The sequence below is a fragment of the Propithecus coquereli genome, unplaced genomic scaffold (genome assembly GCF_000956105.1).
Source record: "Propithecus coquereli isolate 6110/MARCELLA unplaced genomic scaffold, Pcoq_1.0 Scaffold37, whole genome shotgun sequence".
Lineage (NCBI taxonomy): Eukaryota > Metazoa > Chordata > Mammalia > Primates > Indriidae > Propithecus > Propithecus coquereli.
The window spans coordinates 7,421,726-7,441,681 of NW_012149396.1; the positions used below are offsets into that span (position 1 = coordinate 7,421,726).

At 47.9% G+C, this 19,956-nt stretch overlaps 1 protein-coding gene across 2 annotated transcripts in view; it reads left to right on the forward strand.

Moving 5' to 3' along the window:
• The window catches only part of NEDD4L (neural precursor cell expressed, developmentally down-regulated 4-like, E3 ubiquitin protein ligase), a 323,400-nt gene that overhangs the window by 293,919 nt on the left and 9,525 nt on the right, over positions 1-19,956 (forward strand). For both annotated transcript variants that reach the window (XM_012651787.1, XM_012651788.1), the window contains 5 exons: positions 2,985-3,106; positions 5,584-5,654; positions 7,268-7,363; positions 15,959-16,032; positions 18,558-18,618. In XM_012651787.1, the coding sequence (XP_012507241.1) occupies positions 2,985-3,106; positions 5,584-5,654; positions 7,268-7,363; positions 15,959-16,032; positions 18,558-18,618 (424 nt within the window). The remainder of the gene's footprint in view (positions 1-2,984; positions 3,107-5,583; positions 5,655-7,267; positions 7,364-15,958; positions 16,033-18,557; positions 18,619-19,956) is intronic.

Below are 19,956 nucleotides of genomic sequence, written 5' to 3' on the forward strand. Positions count from 1 at the left end.
TCCCTATAAAGTTTATAGTATTTAAGTATAATAATTGGCAGTATTAGGTCCAAATGTAATTTTCTGAGTACAATTCTCACTGGCAATTTAAAACTGAGACCTATAGGAGTTTTATAGTCAACGTTTTAAATCACAATGTTCTGTTTTCTGCTGACATGCCACCCTCAAATTCTTCTACATCATGCCTTCTGCTTTACTGTCTGACTCCACCTCTCTGGCGTGGGTTTTAGCAGCTTTCTCCCGTTTGCTCAACCACTGGGATTGTACCGCTGGGGAAAGGAGAGACTCGCCGCCCTTCGGCCTGTCCCAGTTTGCCTGTGCGCTGCCACCGGCGCTCCATTCCCCTTCCCACAGTGGACACGTCCTTCCTGGGTGTCTTCTCTGGATCTGGCACAGTCTGTGCTCTCACTGAGGAGTTCTGTTCTCTGTTCCCAAGTCCAAATTCAAGTAGCTTGTGAATAACCACTTTTGAAACGATTCTCTGCCTTCAAAACTGACATTTGAACACACAGAATCCTAGCGTTTATCTGTGAGTCACATCCCTTGGTAATAGACAATGACTTTGTCCCAGTCTCACTCTGTGGCACTTAGACTGCCGTGTCTTCTGCCTGGAAACTGCCTCTGCAGGATCCTTCCTTACAGAAAGCAAGGTCCAACCCCGGACCTCCTCTTGCCTGGAGACGGTTCCCACAACCTCAGTGAACTGTGATGTTATTTTCGTGTCAGTGAACCTTAGGGACTTTGGGGTGCTTTCCCCAAACTTGGCATGGTCAGGGTCCCACTCCCCACGGGAACAAAATTTACTTTAGGCATTGTGGATCGTATCTGCTACCTGGAGTCCCTGCCACAGTTGAGCGTGGTCCCAACCTGGCCAGGTGGGGATTATTTATAGGTTTTAGTTATCTGGGCTACAGTCTCTTTCCTTGACTGAAATAGCATATAGAGTTGACTCAATTTCAGTTGCTGGTGGTGGCTGAGTACCCAAAGTTGTTTATAAAAGGGGGCGAGGATGAGTTTCTCCTCCTCGGCAGAGTTGCTGAGTCAACCTGAGCAGCTACAGGGCGATGCTGTGTGTCCCATCGTGACACAGCAAGGCTTCCTGTGTGTGCTAGGGAAACCCACAAAGGCGAGAGTCTCAATTGGAACTGTTCGTCACTGCTTGTTTATTTGAAGACTGCCATCATTTCTACCCTTTATTGATATTTTTTTTAATTAGGAAATAAGATGGATATTTATGATTATGTGCTTGTTTTTCTCTTTTGTGTAGGCTGATATTCCAAATAGGTTCGAAATGAAACTGCACAGAAATAACATATTTGAAGAGTCCTATCGGAGAATCATGTCTGTGAAAAGACCAGATGTCCTAAAAGCTAGACTGTGGATTGAATTTGAATCAGAGAAAGGTCTCGACTATGGCGGTGTGGCCAGAGAGTGGTTCTTCTTACTGTCCAAAGAGATGTTCAACCCCTACTATGGCCTCTTCGAGTACTCTGCAACGTGAGTACACAGAGCACGTCGGGGAAAGTGAAGGAGTGAGTGGCGCTCTCCCTCAAAACCAAGTAGTGCTACTGAGTTCGGTCTCTCCCCTCCACCCCCCAGCCTAGAGCAGGTTCTGACTCTACAGGTGAAATAACGCACTCTGTGAACCCCTCAAATTGATTCTGCTCTTGTCTGGTTCATGGAATTGACATTGAAAATGGGTTGGGTAATTATGGTAAGGAACAAAAGGCAATTTTCATTTGTAACATTACTGTAATGCAAGATGAGAATTTGTCAGTGTTAAAATTGGGAAAAAGTTCTTTTACAAACAAGGATGGTTTCTGAAGTCACACTACTTAAAAGCAAATTACGAGGACTTTGAGGACCTGTGCTTGAGGATGCAAAGGACCATACCCTTGTCCTGTAGGGAAGAACCAAATTCCCCCCTTGCGTTAGTATTTCGTCATTGCCAGGCCTGGAGACTGAGGCAGATGAAATCGCTTTCTCAGCAATCAAACATTTGGTTACTTACAAGGCTCAGGGTTCCTCCTCTAGGCTGCAGATCCTCCAAGGCTTAGGCTACACCTGAGGCCCCAGTGGAGTAGCTGTGCAGTGCTGGGCTCTAAGCAATCGTAGGTTCGCCGACATCTCCCACCTGGTGCCATTCTGTTGGGGGCTCATTTGGAAGGCAGCCTCTATGTCCTTCTCAGCTGCCTTAGCCAAGAATTGCCCAATTTGTTTGTTGTCATTGTTACTGAGTCTCATGAGAAAGCCCACCATGTAAAATTGATAAAACCATTGAAGGAGAGGGCAGGGTAGGGAGACAAGATCTTCACCTCTCACCCACATTCCCAAAGATGCCCCCTGTCCATGGAGCCCAGTATGAAAACCGCTGGTGCTCACAACTGTGAGGTTAAAGGGGAACCACTGGCCACACCGAAACGTTTGGAGGTTTGCATTGTTGAGTTAGCCACATCCTGTTCCCCAAAGCCCTTGAGGCCTTTTCAGGGCAGAGTGTGGTCAAACAGACCAAGGGTTGGGCCAGCAGGAAAAGATCTTATGCCCAAACTGAAAGCCTCCAGAAGGAAGTGATGTCCCTTCGTCACAGAGATAACCTATAGTACGCACGTTATCGGGAATTCCTGCACAACCATTTTGTTATGTGGGGTTTCTCATCTTCCAAGATACTTGGGTGAACCGTATACATGAAAGATACTTTTGTAAGTCAAAAATAGTTAAAAATCAGAAGTTTCTTATGGTTTAAGTTATTTTATAGGGCATATGCACCAGTTCTAGTGGACCTCTATGGTCGCTCACAAAAATGGGCTGAACAAATGGTTAGTCATGTTTTCTATTTATAGCTTACACCTTTTCCCACCAGGTACAGAATGTTTGCAGCAGCACTGTGTCAAGGTTGAATGACAGGCGGCAAAGCAAAATTCCAATTCCTGCATTTCTTATTTGAAAATATAATTGGGCTTTTCTCCTCTCTTCCTCCCCAAAAGGGACAACTACACCCTTCAGATCAATCCCAATTCAGGCCTCTGTAATGAAGATCATTTGTCCTATTTCACTTTCATTGGAAGAGTTGCTGGTCTGGCAGTATTTCATGGGAAACTCTTAGATGGTGAGTTATTAAAAAGTCTTGAAGTGATAAAAATACGACAGTGCTGTTTGTGTTTCCCTGATAGGTGTCTTATCTTTCATGTCACAGATTTTTAAGCAGGTGCTTCACTGGTTCTCTTTAATTCAATAAAGTATTGTTATATTTTACCCACAATGGAGATGCTTTTCCCTGGCGTCATCTTAATGTGGGTGCTGCAGACGTAATGTCTATAGTCTTTAAAATCTTTTTTAAAAACTTCAGTGTTGTAAAGCACAGAATGTTCTGTATTTATACATTTTGTATGTTTTCCGGAATAACTTTTCTCAAGGGAGAGCTCGATTTGGTGACAGATGGAAAAGCTAATTGAAAAGTTAATTAAAATGATCTAATCCATCCAATATCCTGTCATTGTTCCATTTGTCCCCAAATTATTATTTTTTTAATGTGAAGAAACTAAGTAATTTCAAAGTAATGTTACAACTCAGCTAAGACCTTAACTCTGAAACAGATGACACAAAACAATTCTGTTCTTATTTAGAGCATATAAATCCTGAAAGAATTTCTAAGTGATTCCAACCTTGGACATTAGAAATCAAAACCCCCCTACCTGGCAGTATCTACAGGCTTATTTATAATAGAGACTTTTAGTGGATTTGGTCATTTCAAAAGTAGCGTCCTTAAGAAAACACGACAGAAATCATCAGTGAGAAAAAAGAATAAAAAACATTGTTTAATAATTTGGGGGCCCAGTGGTTGAGGGCGGAAGACAGAAAGCGAGATTGACATCGCAGTTACTAACGAGAAAGATGTTTCCAGGGAAATAATATATTAATTGCATTTATGGAGCCTTAACTATCCCAATAAATAATTGATACACCCTCTGTACTTTCCTTTCCCCTTCAATATATTTTTGCTCTTAATTGCTAACTGATTTTGATGCTCCGATTTCCGTACTTTATTTTTAGGGGGCAGAGAGTAGGCACCTTGCTCTGACTAGAAGGAGACTGCTCTCTTTGTGTGCGTGTGGTGTGAATGTATCTTGATTTGCAGGCTTGGACTCATGCCATAGATTATTTCAGCCAGTTCAGGTTCACTTCAGCCTTCTTAGAAGAAGGTCAGTGTATTACCTTCCGCCAAGTGAGAAGACGCTCTTAGTTCCTGTGGAGGAATATAGCAAAGTATAAGACGGGATGTGACCTCAGTGAACTTATATTTAATGGGAGAAAGAGATAAAAACAAAAAAACAGAACAATCAGCTTTCGTGTCCGAGCAGAAGGGAACGCAATGAGTACTCAGAGGAGAAACTGATGTGGCTCAGAGGATGCTTCACCAGGATGAGGGGGGTGGCATTGTCACCAGGATCGGTGGGGTGGCACTAGAGCGCTCAGAGGCCGGGGTCAGCTCAGAGGAGTGTGGACTGGCCCGAGAGGCAAGGCTTCACGGAGGGTGTGAATAGACACAGGTGCAAATGGGGAATCCAGGAGGCAGCTAAAGTGGTCCCCACAAGGGTGATCATGGTGTAAGCCAGGAATTGCAGAACCGAGAGCCAGGACGCACACGGATGAACCTGGTCAACGTGTCTCAGTGTCCCGCAGGTGGCCGTGCAGGGCGCACTCTGCACACCTGCCCACTGCTCCCTGTGGTCAGCTTCATGCTTTTGCTTCTCCAGACACAGAAGTCTGGCAGAGTCTGCAGCCCTGGTGCCACGCCGAGCCGGGGAGCCGGCCTGTGCTGAGAAGGCCGATGCCTGGGGGGACAAGGGGGAAGGGGGCTGCAAGCCTGAGGTGCTAGGTCTGGTGGGATGGCGCCCATGGGAGGAGGCATGTGATGCTGACCTGCCTTTGGACCGGGTGAAGTGATGGTCCCTGTGGGATACCTGCATGGTGGCAGAGTCGTCCCCAAGCCGTGGCCCCTCCAAGGCCTCTGCCGTCCCTGGGAGATTACATGCACCTTCTCAGTGCTATCCCCTTCCAGTGTTGTCTCCCCATCACTGTCCAAGCAGTGATACTGCAACGCAGATGGACTTTTGCCCTGGCTTGTCGTTGACTCCCCATTGCCCTCAGGGAGCACCCCAAACTCTCTGGCACCCAGTGCAGGCTGTGCACTGCCCGGCCCCGTCTCTGGCCTGTCCTCCCAAGGGCACCCTGTGCTTCCACCCTGACAAATCACCAGCGAGTCCCGTCTTCTTGTTCCTGTGCTCAGAGGGCCCTTTGCTCCCCCAATTCATAGACCTGGTTTGTGCTGCAGACTCCCACGTGGCCTGGAGCCTCGTTTCACCCCCTCCCTGCAGCACAATCTCCCAGCACCACTGCCCTCCCGCCTACCACTCTCCCCGGACCAGGCCTCGCCTCCCCATCCATGGTGTACTGCAAAAGGTTCTCAGCCATCCCACCCTGGTTTCTCTTTCAGACTGAGAGCAGCTTAAGCTTTTATCTCATGCTCCGATACATAGCAGCACCAGAGACTAGAAACTAAACCCAATTTTTCCCATATTTTAGGTTTCTTCATTAGACCGTTTTACAAGATGATGCTGGGAAAGCAGATAACTCTGAATGACATGGAATCTGTGGTGAGTAAATCTGGGTCACACTCGGGCCACTGCGGAGCACTCGCGCCTCACGGGGAGGTCTCGGAGGCCGTGTTTGTAGTCACAGCAGTTGTCACGGGTGCTGTCATGCGGTACGCACAGCAGGGAGCGTTTCACTGAGAAGTTAACTGCCCTCCCTCATTTCTGTCGTAAGCAAATCATTGTTCACACTTCCTAGAATCGTGGCACTTAGGGTGGATACACCCACGTCTCAGGGACCCCTGCTGACCCAGCACAGACTTGAGTGCACAAATCAAATCAAGGGACAGCTGGAGCCCTTGTGGTAACTGTGTTTTCCATCCAAAACTGCTAGTACTGAGTGTCACAAAACAAAGGAACAGCAGGTGAATCTCTGTTTTCTGACCTCATAAAAGTGGCAGAGACAAAGGCCCAAACAGTACGAATGTCACACAGTCATCCTGGACATGGAAGAGCAGGCGACCTGCAATGTAGGAGAGCGAGAAAGTAAACACTAGGAGAGTTCTCCAAAAAGTGACTCGGGTTTTCATGCTGCATTTAACTTACTAAATTTTACCTCCGCAGACCATTTTAGAGTTGAAAGGATTTCCTATAAAAACAAAAAGTGACATTCTTTTCATAATATACTCTTGCTTCTGTGTTTCTTTGAACGTCCCTGTACCCCACCACCTACCCCCAGGGTGTGAGGGTGTTTGCCTGTGTGCCAGCGCACGCACAAGGCCAGCGGGAAGCGTCTTTGTCCATTTGGGGTCTTTGCAGCTCTACTTTGGTGTTCTGTCGCTTGAGTTCAAAAGCACCTGCGTCGTTGGCCTTGACAATGACTGATGTTTCTGCTCCCCTCATTGCGTGAAGGGGAGGAGGCAGCTGGCAGTGCTCCGGACCCCCTGCTGTTGTGGATCTTGGGTGGGTGGGTTTGCACTTCCATGGGACCTCAGAAAGCTGGAGCTTTCTCTCCAGCTCTCACCTTCTGCTTTCGTTACGGTAGAGTGAGGAAGCTAGGAGCATACGCATGTCTCTCAGAGGCTAATTTTATATGACGTGCTGGCAGCTAGTGCTTTAAATACAGTGCACGTATTTTTTCCCTTTTCAGAGGAGAGACCTGGGCCTGAAAAGAGAGGGGAGCTGAGGGCACCTCCGCCTCCTGCTCTGGATTCCGAAGTCAGAGCAGCTGCCCTTTTTGCTTAAATTAACTTGCAGAGAGCAGTACAAGCACAGAAAAGGGCATAACTTAAAACCCTGGTATTTGGTTAGAACATTCCCTATCCCTCGTGTTCTCCTCTGATATTTCCACTCTTTAAAGACGGGCAGTGTATCGTCTCTACGTGTTAAATTCTGTGCAGCAGCGAGGTGTGTGGCAGCTCTGTCCCCGTCGGGGTAGGGTCCCTCCACGGTGCTCCAGAGGAAAGGATTCAACTACACACCCCTGTTACCAGCAAAACCTTTTTTGTTTGTTTGTGTTTTAAATTAAAGAGGTAGATTTAGTTTGGGGTAGAGCAGGAAACCTCACGTCAGTGAGGAATGGAACTCTTGAGAATTCTGACACTGGAAACAAGTCAAACAGGTTTGCATTTTGGGGGAAAAAATGCTTAATTTTGATTTCTGTGTCATCTCTATAGGACAGTGAATATTATAACTCTTTGAAATGGATCTTAGAAAACGACCCTACTGAGCTGGACCTCATGTTCTGTATAGATGAAGAAAACTTCGGACAGGTACGTGCGGATAACCCAAGAGCTCTTCTCCGCCTTTCAAAGAGAGGTCTCCGGGGCAAGGACTAGCACCTCTTTCCAATCCAAAGTAAATCCAAATGTGAATGTTTCATTCGTGCCTCACATTTAGAATTTAGGCTCTTTAGGAAATAGGTGATTGTTTACATATTGATGTAAATCCATGCCCGAGAGTGGGTGTGTTGAGGGGCGCTGGCTTCTCCCCCAGCTTAGGGTTCTGTTGTCATGGCGACACTCACCTCCCAGAGCCCGGCATGGCGGGCTCAGGTTGTTCTACCATTCGGTCTTGCTTTGTCCCCCCTGCACTGTCACTGAGGCTAGACCGATCCTTAAAGTCAATTTCAAAGATAAAGTCACCCGCTTGGGATTTTCATCGTCATCCTAAGGGTCTTTGGATGTGTTTTGTCTTAAATCTGAAACCTTTGATTCACTTGTCCCCTCGTAACAATGGTGCTTCTCGGGAAATGTTCTCAAGGGTTCACCTGACCCTGGTACCTGTCCTTTCGTAAGAGCCCAGAGATATTTCCTGTCTCAGACCAAATCTTCATGGCCTCGAAATTAATTAGATCATAGAACCCATTTTAAGGACTGCCATCTGGAAACTGAAATAGATTTGTTCTTTATTGCTTCAGAGATTATCGAAAGTGTATCCCACTATCAAAAAAACCCATTTACGGCTCTGTCACTTCGCGGACTTCACGGTGCTGTGCTCAGTCTTACAAGGGAAGTTACAAATCAGGTCTCTGCCCTCTTGACTTAGAGAAATCATAGAGAATCTCAGAAAAAGAAGATAGTGCCACTCGTTATAAAGAGATTAATGACCACTGGGGGCAAAAATTGTTGAACAAGAAAATGATCACATGAATACTTGTCACTCCATGTCGTGTGTTCGAGCCAGAAAACTTACAGTCACCAGTGAGTCCTGGGCGTGGTGGAGCTCGGGGACTCCGTGTGGTCCTCCCCAGTTGGCTGGGCGAAGCTCATAGAAGAACTTCAGGCACCAGAGACGGGAGACTTGTGACTTGATGTAAATGACGGACGGGTCCACTGAAAATCTCCACCCACCCACCCCCACCCCCATCATTGCTCCGTGTCGTGCCTCACGCCTAAGAATCCTCATAGACAAGTGGAGGCTGCTGTCCTGCATGGGGATCTTGCGAGAGGCGAGGAGGGGTTTTTCCGGCTGCCGTCCCCTCCAGGTCACCAGGGGCCTCCCCAGCACTAGACACTCAGGTTGTCTCCCAGCCCTCGTCTACTTCCCTCCTCCCCTGCTTTTGACACTAACTGCTCCTTCCCCCCAAGATGCCTGAGGCTCACATCGCCGGCTCTCACCACGGTTTCCAGTGTCCTGGGCATCCCTCTGCCAGCCCTCCTCACCCACTTCTTTCCCAGCCCACACCCGCCTTCTAGTCGCCACATGTCCCAGGTCCGACTCCTAAACTGCTTCTCCCGAAAGCCCCAGGGTCCCAGCGCTAGAGCCAAGCATGTCCTCCTCCCAGCCCCCATGTCTGCTGTGCTGCCACCGTCCTCTCCCACCCAAAGCCTGGGCGTCTGCTTGGAATCCTCCATCTGTCATCGTGCTGCCTCCCCAGCCCCTTGTCCTGTAGATTCGCTGCCCCTCTTGTGTCCCTGTTCACGCTCCCCTGGTTCATGCTCCGCCTGTTTCTTGACTGTGTCACTGTAACAGCCTCCTGCCAGCCTCCTCGTTCCCTGTCTTGCTCCCCTTCCCGGTCTGTTCTCTGATGCCCCCGAGTGTGTGCCCCGAAGGGAATGTTTCTGAAACGCAGACCTGAACGTATAGTTCTTCTGCTTGGTCGTCCTATGTCCTTCAGTGTGAGTGAGAACTTGTTAGCATGGCTCCGAGCCCCGATGACCCGACCCTGCCCACCTCTCACCTCCCCAGCCGCGGCGTGCCTAGCGCCGTTTCCAGAGAGGCCTCCATGCCACGTCACCGGCTATAATGCGCCCTCTCCACGCCGATGCATTCTCTGTCCCATCTCCTCTGCTCACGCTGCATCTAGGTACTGACAACTGTACGCCATAAGCCCCTTGAGGTCCTTGGTGTGTCCAGCACTCAGCATGTAGTTGATGCGTACTGAATGCTGCTTTAAAAAATGTTAATAGTGTTATAAGTAATAGAAGTCCTAAGTGTGAGAAAACAAAATCAACTGACTCTCAGTGGATCCTTATTTTTAAGCTAGACTCAATAGAGTCTTAACTGCCAGTTTTCAAAGGATAAGATGCAGATCATCATCCTGGCACTGTCTTCCCTTCATTTTTAACACACGAAGGGAGGAATAGAAACAGAACCAAGGAAGACTTGAAGTCAGTCTTGTGTGTCAAATACGCAAAACGTCTCTGTGCCTCCACTTATAGAAAACCATCTGACCACCTTAAATAACACATCTCAGAAAATTATTGGCAGTGCCCAAGTTAGAAGCAAATGATCTGGGAAACCTTCCTTAGTTGTCTAAATGCAACCGTTTCCACTTAGAAAAGGAAAACCAAACACAGGATGTTTGGATTTTTAAGTAGACTTCTAATAGAGATTCTGATTATCATTTTAGTTCATGCCAAATATTCATTAAAAACAATTCTCAACCCTCTTCATTTAATGTTGCGGGTTCTTCTGCCTTTGGGTAAAATCAGGCAGAGTCATCAATAATCAGGATAGACACACGAGATGAGTAAGGTAGTGATTAGGTGCCCAATTTGTTAAATTGCTATCTACCCTTTTTAAGAGAGCAGACCTGATTACCAGGGAACTCCTTTGTTCTGCTCTCTGGGAGGGAATTTGGAGTGAGTTAAGCAGCCACGTAATCCTCTCATCTCCCACCTCCAGCCCGTCACCAAGCCATGTTCCTTGTGCCTCCTAATATCCCTCACATCTGTCCACTCTCCCTCTGTCCCACCACCAGCGCCCAAGTCCAAGCCACCATCTTGTATGTTCCTCACTGGTCTCTTTTTATCCACTTTGACTTCCTGTAATGACAGAGGCATTGCCCACTGCCCTTGAGATAATGACCCAAATCCTTAAATTTGTCCCATGAGGTCCTGCATAGCCTGTCCCCACCTCCTGCTCCACCAGACTTGTTTCCCATCAGAGACTTGTCCTCGTGCTTTCTGGGCCTGGCCTCACTGGGCTCCTTGAACACAGCAAGCTCCTTCCTGCCTCAGGACTTTTGCTCATGCTGTGCCTGCTGGGGGAAACACTCCCTCCCATGCTCAGTTCAGACGTTCCTTCCCCAAAGACGCTGGCCCTCAACCCATACCACGAGTATCTTCCGTGCCTGCCTTGTGGCGTATACCACAGATGACTCTGTGTCTGTCTGAGTATGCGTTTATCCTCTGCTTCTCCCACCAGGCCTCGTCTCACCATTGTGCACTTGCCATTAGCACAGCGCCTGGCACGTGGTAGGTGCTCAAAGTACGGTTGTTGATGGGGAAATACAGGCACTAACGATGCCCATCCAAGCCTCTCAGCTCCCCCAGCCCTCTGCAAAACCACTGCCTGGGCACTACAGTTGACTCTAACCCGGGAGGAAGCCCCCACCTCCCTGATGGCAAAAGAACAAGTCATGTCCTCAGTGAGAGGGAGCAAGGGCAGCTGCCACACGGTGAAATGTGGACTTGCAGTGTTTTGAGCTTTTTCTTTTCTCCTTTCCAATGAGAAATAACAGACTGTGAAGTTTGATAGCTGTTGCTTCGTGTCGTGAAACTGCAGCTGTTACCATTAATTTGTAATTTCTGTTCTTTCTGATTGGTGAGAATTTGGGGCCTGCTTGTTTCTTGGACCTAAAAGGAATGTTTCCACTGGAGAAATTTCAACATTTGAACGATTACCGTATGTCAAGCAGGAAGAATAAACCGTATTCTCGCGTGCTGGTGTGCGCACACCCCTTCCCAAGAAGAGGAGCCCCTTTAGAGCTGTAACAGGCAGAAATTCCTTATTCCCTGCGCAGCAAAGCAGCGTCTGATTTGGTCTTGTGGCAGAGGCGCGAGAAGCTGTGCAGGAGGGAGAGGAGAGCGGTCAGCGATCACATAGGAAAGTTCTTCAGGGCCAGGCCCATGCTGGACTGAGGTAGCGTTCTCAGTGGGAATGACCCCTCCAAGGAGGCAGAAACTGGTTGTTGGAGAAGGCGGTCCTCTCAGACGTCACAATGGTTTGTGGCCCTCCCGAGTAGGTGTACTTCGGTGCACTTCGGACCTGTTTGTTAAGATTTCATAGAGGGAGGTGGCCACTGGGGGGGAACCTGAAAAGGTTCCATGATGAACAGGAAGGTGGAGAAACACTGGGAGCCAGTGAAAAGCCAGAAACTGTCTGTGTGGGGAAGAGAGATGGACGCAGAGAGGAAATTTGAAGCCAGAAAGGCGAGAATTGACTGAGATGCCTCCGTCCTGTCGGCGCAGTTGCTTTGATGCCGCGGGGAGGGTGCAGAAGGCCTGGCCAGGACGGTGGGGTGGGAGGGGTGTCCCGTGGTGGGCTGCAGGTGCTGACTGCCCCCTGGGGCCGCGTCCCGCTGGGTCTGTGAGTTCACATCAGGGCGGGCATTGGTCCAGCAGCGCCCGGCACCCAAAACAGTCTAAAACGCAGGCAGACCTTCACTCCGCCCGACTCCAGTGTGATCCAGACCGTTAACCACCTTCTCAAACAAATGGCTTAAGCGTCTTTGGAAGGTCAGAGAGATGTGTGTGGCTCCCAAGCTTTTCATTTGGCGCAGGAAGGACTCTAGTTCTGTGGCGGTCGTACGTCCTCAGAGGTTGCGCTGACTCTGCGAGGAAGAGAGAGGTTTGTGCTCAAGCCAGTAGACTTACAGAAATGGGAGTTTCTCTACTTGCCACATGCGCTTAGTGAGCACTGCAGGGTGCCAGGCGCGTGGTAGTGATCTTCACGTAGGGTCCCTTCAGGAGTCCAGACGCGAGGAACGGCAGTGCTGGCCCGGAAGGCTGGGGCTGGGGCAGAATCACATTCAGTGCAGTGGGACGTGGACGAGGGTGGCAGGATCCACTCAGAGGAGGTGCTGAAGCCGCCTGGGTCCTGGCAGCAGCTCCAGCTGTGGTTTCCTGCTGGTCCCTTCTCAAAGCCACCCCACCTCCCCAGGTCTCTGCGGCCTCCTGGGAGTGCCGTGCGTGCTTGGGACCTGCACCAGAGCCCAGCCGCGTCACCTGTAGGGGTGGGCAGGGTTGGGGGAGCCCCTTGAGTCTTCTCCCCTTCTGCATTACGCATACTGCCACTGTGAGCCCACTTAGGGCTGACAGCCTCTGTGCCTACTGCCACTCAGTCGTGAGGACACGTAGTCCTTCCCCTCCTATGGTGGCGACGTCTGAAATTAGGGAGTGTGAAGTGTGGGGGAGAGCGAAGGCACAGCAAGGCTCTAGTGAGACAGATGCACCGGCGGCAAGGGAGATCTGCGGGAGAAACTGTGCACAGAGTCGGGCTCTGGAGTCAGACACACCTGGCCTTGCATCCCAGCCCTCTCCCCTCCTGCAGAGCCTCGCGCTTACCCAGAACAGCCAGTGATGGCACCTGCCTGGGCGGAGTGATGCAGTGATTGAGCCTGTGATGGGTCTAACCCCACTCCAGCGATGCAGGGGCGATCTGACAGCGAGCCCTGGAGGCCAGGGTGAGAAGTGGGATCTGAACAGCGGTCACCACTTCCCACAGAAACGTCATCTGCAAAGAACCCAAGAGGGATAGAAATTCACCACCAACAGGTGCTCGAACTGAGAAGCGCCTGTGGCTAGAATCTGGGGATTTTTTCCCTAACCTAGTGGCTTAGGGAGCGGAACTGAAAACCACCCTTGCTGTGCCTGTCCCCAAGCCCTCCCCTTGCTGCCTGGGGGAGAAACCTGCGGTCAGAATCAGCCACAAAACCGGACAGCTGCCCCCGGAGTGATGTATTGCTACAGCCTCGTTACTTAGCACGGATAGTATGATTCCCTTTCTTTTTTTCTTTCAAGAACAGTTCTGTTAGTTTATCTGATTACAAAATGTCAACCTTTATAATAAAAATAAAGCCAGTACAATAAAAATACGTATCATCTGTCATTCCCACTATTTCAAGGAAAACTCTGATGAAAATTTTGATTTGTATCTTCCAGAATTACTCCCTTTAAACACACACACACCAGATATTTTTAATGGAAATGGAATTGTACTGTGCATACAGTTTTCAAATTAATATGTCACAGATACCTTTCCACATCATTGAATATCCATCTATCCCATTTTAATTGCTACACTGAATTCCATGCTGTAAATGTGCCATGTGTTTTTACCATGCCCTGTTGGCAGGCATTTAAGCTATTTCAGTATTTACTGACTAACCATATAGTCCTGTATAACCTTGGGATATTCCTCATATATATGCAACATGTAAGGTGTAATCCTGGAATACATATTTTGTATACTTGACTACTTTTTTTCCCTTAGCATAAATTCCGAAAGAGAAATTATTGTGAAAAGGGATACACACTTTAAAATGTCGATGCCTGTTGCCAAAATGTCTTCCAGAAAGGTTGAAGCAGTTGAACCCCCAGTGGTAGTGTAGATGGAACGATTTCTCCAGTGTCTGCGACATTGGCTGAGTTTGTTCTTCGTCATCGCCAGGGGATGACAAAGGAGGAGCTGGGGATGGGGGCATGGATTTTCTCCTTCCCTTTCCCCTCCCTGCCTTGTCCATGGCTGACCCTCTCATTCGGCCGCTCTCCGGAAGCTGCAGCTCCCAGGCAACACCTGGGGAGGCCCGTTGAGCCAAGAAAGAGGAAGGCTGAATGGTGGCGGGAGCATATCGCAGGGCTTTCGGACGTTTATCTGCTTCACCTGCCTAGGGCACCAGGGAGCCATGGGGGAAGGAGGGGAGGAAGGTTCAATCTTAGCATCGCTGAGCTGTACTGGAAGCCTTCTCAGTACCAAGACTGGGCTTGGATTTATTAACTGGTCACTGGTGTGGATCTGCTAGAAAGACTCCACATAAGGGAGCAGCGAGGCAATCTTTGAGGAGGAATAAAAGGGGGAAAAGAAAAACCAAAAACCAGTATAATATGGGGCTTATTAAAAAAAATAGAACAAAAGGTATAAAACCTCTGAAACACCAGCAAAGAGCTGGAAATGTTTTACTGTAGGAAACATCCCCACCCCAGCGGAAGCTGTTTGGCATCCTCTGTCCCTGACGTGTCCTGCGCTGGGCAGGAGCAGATGCCACCGGGAGAAGACGGGGTGAGCCGGGAGGACGGCAACAGGGAAGGGAAACAGGGTATAAGGAGGGATTTCAGGAAACCAGAAATGCAGCAACAGGATTGAAATCCACATTGGGCACAGTAAAGAGTTAAATTGACTTTGCGGGAAATGGGGTTCGGTCATGTGGTAGAGAAACGAGATCCCTTTCCCAATAACGAAGAAAAGGTAAAGGGACTCCATCAGTGACCGGTGAGCTTTAATGTAAAAAGCCCTTGGTGTGAACAAGAGCAATAGTCATGTACATAGAGAAAACGTGTGGAGATAAACGGGGTGTGGGTGTGGGGTCCGAAGGGCTCAGGGTTCCCCTGGGTGTGGGCAGCGGAGGGTGAGGACCCACCGAAAGTGCCCTCTGCCAGGGCACAGGTTTCATTATAGGTCGGAATCTGTGTCCTCATCATGGTTAGAACCCTGACACTTATTCTGGAAAGCCCTCTGCCCCTGGCGTGGTTTGCTCCGTAGTACAGCCAGGCAGGCAGAGGGAAAGAAACCACAAGGAACCCCATCAAAATGGTGACGTGGCTTTATTCCAGTAGGGGAGTTGTAGGTGGTATATTTTTCGACCTTTTTTCCCCAAAATTTTACAGCAAGAATAAACATTCGAAAATGGTCAGCCCCTCTCCCTTCCATTGTGCCGGTCATGGCTTCATATGGCACGATGTGAAGCTGGGACCGGTTCACAGCATGGGGTGGCTTGCTTGGTGTCAGCTGATGCGCTTGTTCATGATCATGGGTGGCTCTGAGGGAGGGAGCTCTGGGCAGATGGGCCAGGAGAAGGAGTCCTCACTCAAATAAATGTCTGTGGGTCTTGGAAAGGCAGATGAATCCATCTCTTCAGCCTGGCTTCTGAAGCTTCTCTCTTTCTTTGTTTTTTTGTTTTTTTAAGCCCTTTTGTTTACCACTCTGAAAGAAATTCCATGCATCCTTTTTTTATGACCGTAAAATTTAATTTACAGAAACAAAATGCATTAGAATTTGGATCTCTGTAGTTTTGATGGATGTACCCTGTTCTTTTCTCTGTTAAACATAGTTAATTTCTCGATAAATGAATAGCAGATGAAAAAGTGTTATTCTTTTCCATTATTGCTAATGTATGAAGAATAATTAAAACTCATAAATAACCATAAAATAATTTGCCTTTAATGATAACATCTTTAAATGTGTAACATCTTGACAATTTATAAGCCTCATTAAAAATTCTCTGATGTACAGAGCCCATTTGCTGGGAAGTATTTCTGAATAAATTCTGTTTATCTTCCTTTTACAATAAGACATTATTACTCAATAATAGTACACAAAATAACTTCATGATGGTGATTGTTGTTTTATCTTTGTAATTACAGACATATCAAGTGGATTTGAAGCCCAATGGGTCAGAAATAATGGTAACAAATGAAAACAAAAGGGAATACATCGAGTACGTATACACATATTTACAACCTTTTAATAAATTGAACTGTATATTTGGTTGACGTGCATTGCAAGAACAGCTCGCGTATGCTGTGAGCATGAGTTTATTGGTCAGTTTTCAACAATATGAGTTCCTCCTTGGCTTGGGTTTGTGGGAAGCTGGATATGGAATGGAAAGCGTGCCAAGTATGGTATCATGCTCCAGTGAGCTGCCCTATGAAGGAGCAGAGGAAGAAGAGAGGGTGTGTACCGTTGAGTAATGTGGCAAATACTCTTGGAGTATGTGGATCACACATCCAAAATTTAGAATTGCACACTGGGCGTGGTCGCTCACGCTTGTAACGATAGCACTGTGGGAGGTCAAGGTGGGAGGATTGCTTGAGGCCAGGAGTTCAAGACCAGCCTGAGCAACATAGCAAGACTCTGTCTCTACGAAAAAAAGAAAAAAGAAAAATTAGCCGGGCATGGTGGTGGCACCCATGGTCCCAGCTACTCAGGAGGCTGAGGCAGGAGGATCGCTTGAGTTCACCAGTTTGAGGTTGCAGTGAGCTAGGATGACAACACTGCACTCTACCCAGGGCAACAGAGAGAGACTCAGTCTCAAATAAATAAATAAGTAAGTAAGTAAGAAAGATAAAATCGAGAATTGCAACGGTAGAATACAGTGTCAAGGACCAGTGAGGTAAAATTAGGAACCAACAAAGATAAAATGTTTTATTCTCTCCTAACTTGTTTTCTATAATGGAAATGTACAAAAATAGTTAAAATGGATAGGAAGAATTCAGCAGGTGCAAACATAATGAATTGCTTCTGATATTTGTAATTTTCTTCAATCTCAGCCTCAGTTGGTGGAATAAAACGAGTCCTTTTGGAAGTCTAGCTGTTAAGTAATCCTAGGACATTATATCAGGGGCGTTATATTTTCCACATGCATACATATATATGTGTGTGTGTATGTATATAGATATAGATATATAGATATGCTTCAAACACATAATTCTGGGATCTTTCAAAGTTTGCCAGGTTGCCCCTGCTGGCCTAGCCCTGGTGCAGGGACGAGGTAAGCACGTTGTGTGTGGTTCCTGGGTCCTGGTTTCTGCTCATCTTACGGGTTGCCGCAGAGGCTGAGCTCCCTGTTTGCTTTCAGTGCTTTGTTTCAGCAAGCTGGGCGCCCTCCTTTCTTACTTAGAATTGCTCATAGGTCTTGAATTCAGACAGTTGACTGAGGGTCTTAGCATCTTTCAGTGTGAACTGTGAAGAAAAACCTACTGTCCTTCCTACTTAGGAAGAAATGGAGTTTGTTAGAATCACTACTTAAAACCTTGACAAAGAGTGGAACTATTACATAGCAGACCTTTTTACACTCTCAAATCAAAAGCTTGTTACACTGAATAAATAAACTTGGAAGTAAGATACTTCAGATCTTACCTGTCTACATTAATTGGCACACTCGTTCTGAACTTGGACAGTCTTAGCTTGCTATGTTGCTCAGGCTGGTCTCGAACTCCTGGCCTCAAGACCTGGCAGACAGCATTGTCTTCCTTTGGAAAGTACAGACTGTGAATGGGTTTTAAAAAACACCCCAGCCTGGGGTGACTAGAGGCTGAAGTCTGAGGAGTCTGACGTGTATGAAATGTCTCATGCATCATTCTTTGCAGTTAATTCTTTTAGGGTTCAAATTTGGTGGGGGCCAGCTAGATTTACTGAAAAAAGTGTGATTGAAATCTCTGCCTGCTCCGTGGCACCTGTGCTACCCTGGTGCCAGAGGAGTGCTGTTGGGCTGACGGTTGCAGCCCAGCGCAGCGAAGCCTGATGTGGCTGAGCGGGGGTTGTGCAGGCTGGTCCTCGGGGGCTGTCACCATGGTGCCACCTCGGAGGTGAGAGTCCTTCGTGGCAGCAAAACACCTTAGATGAAATCCTGAGTGGATTTGCCGTAATAAATGCTGCTCTATACTAAGCACTGTCGCAGGGAAAATAGTTTCAGTGACTTTCAGTTACTTAAAGAGGTCTTACTATCCATCCTCCACCTTTTGTTATTAAAGTATGTCAGTCATTTTGCTGATAAAGCTTCTGTGTCATTGTTGAACATCAGTTCATTGGATACTAGAAGGAAATATCATATAACAAAATACATTGTACTGAGTACTCTCTTTACAAATATATGTACACATTTGTACACGTGCGGGTGTGTGTGCGTATTACGCGCACATAACTGTTCGTACCCATAACTTTTTCTCTTTACGTAGTCACATTTCTGAAGTAACTTTGATCAAATGAGGCTTGGTCGGAAGAGAAATCACTTGTTCTTTTGAAATCCTCAGTGAAATGTAGGCTTTTCACGGATGATCAGTTTTCTGGAAGGAATGTGTGAATAAACAGTGGTGCACGGCCATAGACCATACTTCGTGCTGTGCTGTCGTAGCGGTTTCTCTCCGTTCCCTGCCTGGAGAGAAGCAGTGACGTCGCGGTGAAAGCAGGGCAGGGCACTGGTGGTGGCGGAGGTGGTCACCTGTCGTTCCGTTTTCTCCCCAGCCTGGTCATCCAGTGGAGATTCGTGAACAGGGTCCAGAAGCAGATGAACGCCTTCCTGGAGGTGAGCCGTGCTGACGGGGTTCTCTGCCACGTGCTGAGAGATGGGGTGGGAGTGGGGACACACCCGGGATGGCCGGGACTCACGGCTGGCGCCACCGTCCGGCCTCCAGGACAGGAGTGTCGGCTGGTGTGCCACCACCTTTTTTTTTTTTTTCTTTAAGTATTATCTTACTTGGCTTCTTTTAGTTTTTTATTTGTCCTAAATGTTTTTAAAGAAGACTTTTTACAAACTTGATCTAGAACATTGTCTTGAAGTTTCAAGTGGTACCTGCAGCGACAGCATCCAAGAGGTCTGAGGGCCCAGAGCCGAACAGATTACGGGCAGGTTCCCGCCAGGCCGCCCCTCGCTGGAGTGAGGCCGCCTCCTCAGTGGTCAGGCTTTTTTGTTAATCCCCAGCCCTTTCTTCACGGCTGTCTTAATAGTCCCTCAGAGATTCTGTCCTACGCAGGTACATGGAAAACACGTTTTCTTAACCCAGGATCTTTTTTTATACCCAGCCACCTTGTGCCAGCCTTGTGTATGAAGCGGGCACTTCCCAGATCCGAGTTTTTAACGTGGGTGATGCTCCCAGGCCCTTTGCAGAGGCCCCCAGCAAAGGGTGAAGGAATCATCATTTTAAAAAGCGTTTCACTTTAACCAAAAGGAAAATTCCTTTTTAAATCCGATAGTCTTAGCTACTTAAAAGATCACCTCGGAAAGTGCCCCACGCCCACATTGTGTGTTTCTGCTGAAGTGACGCCAAGTTCTCATTCCGTGATGCTCTCTTAAGCCCGCCCCTCGCACAGTCACCTACACGTGATGTGGAAAGCCCGGGCAGAACTCGGACTCAGCCTTAGGGACATAAAATGTGAGGATGGGACTGGACAGAGGCAGGACTTACATTATTTAGGAGCGAAGACGCAGGAAGCAGATTCTTGGGCCGCATCTCAGGTGATCCAGACTTTCAGAACCCAGCGTCAGCCGCACTCGAGGCCGGCAGCGTCGAGGGTGTCATCCTGGGTCGCTGGGTCGCCACACTAGTCAGTGCTGAGCTGGGACCGAGAGCGCGGTTCTGTGTGCTCAGTCTCTTCCACACCGATCACACCGCCACCCTCTGGGCTTTGTCTCCCAGCCTTTGGCACATTATTTTTAAACATGTCTCTTGCACATCTGTGGCCTGCGCATTTTAGGACACACTGACTCATGGCAGTGTGTTATAAATGGCTTTCGGAATCCACCTGCATACAGTATCCCGTATTTTCATAGGGTTTCAGAAATCAGTCAAGTACCTGAACCTTCTAGATTCCATAGTTTTTCAAAACTTTTATATTGTGACTATGCTATTTTTCTTAGAACTAT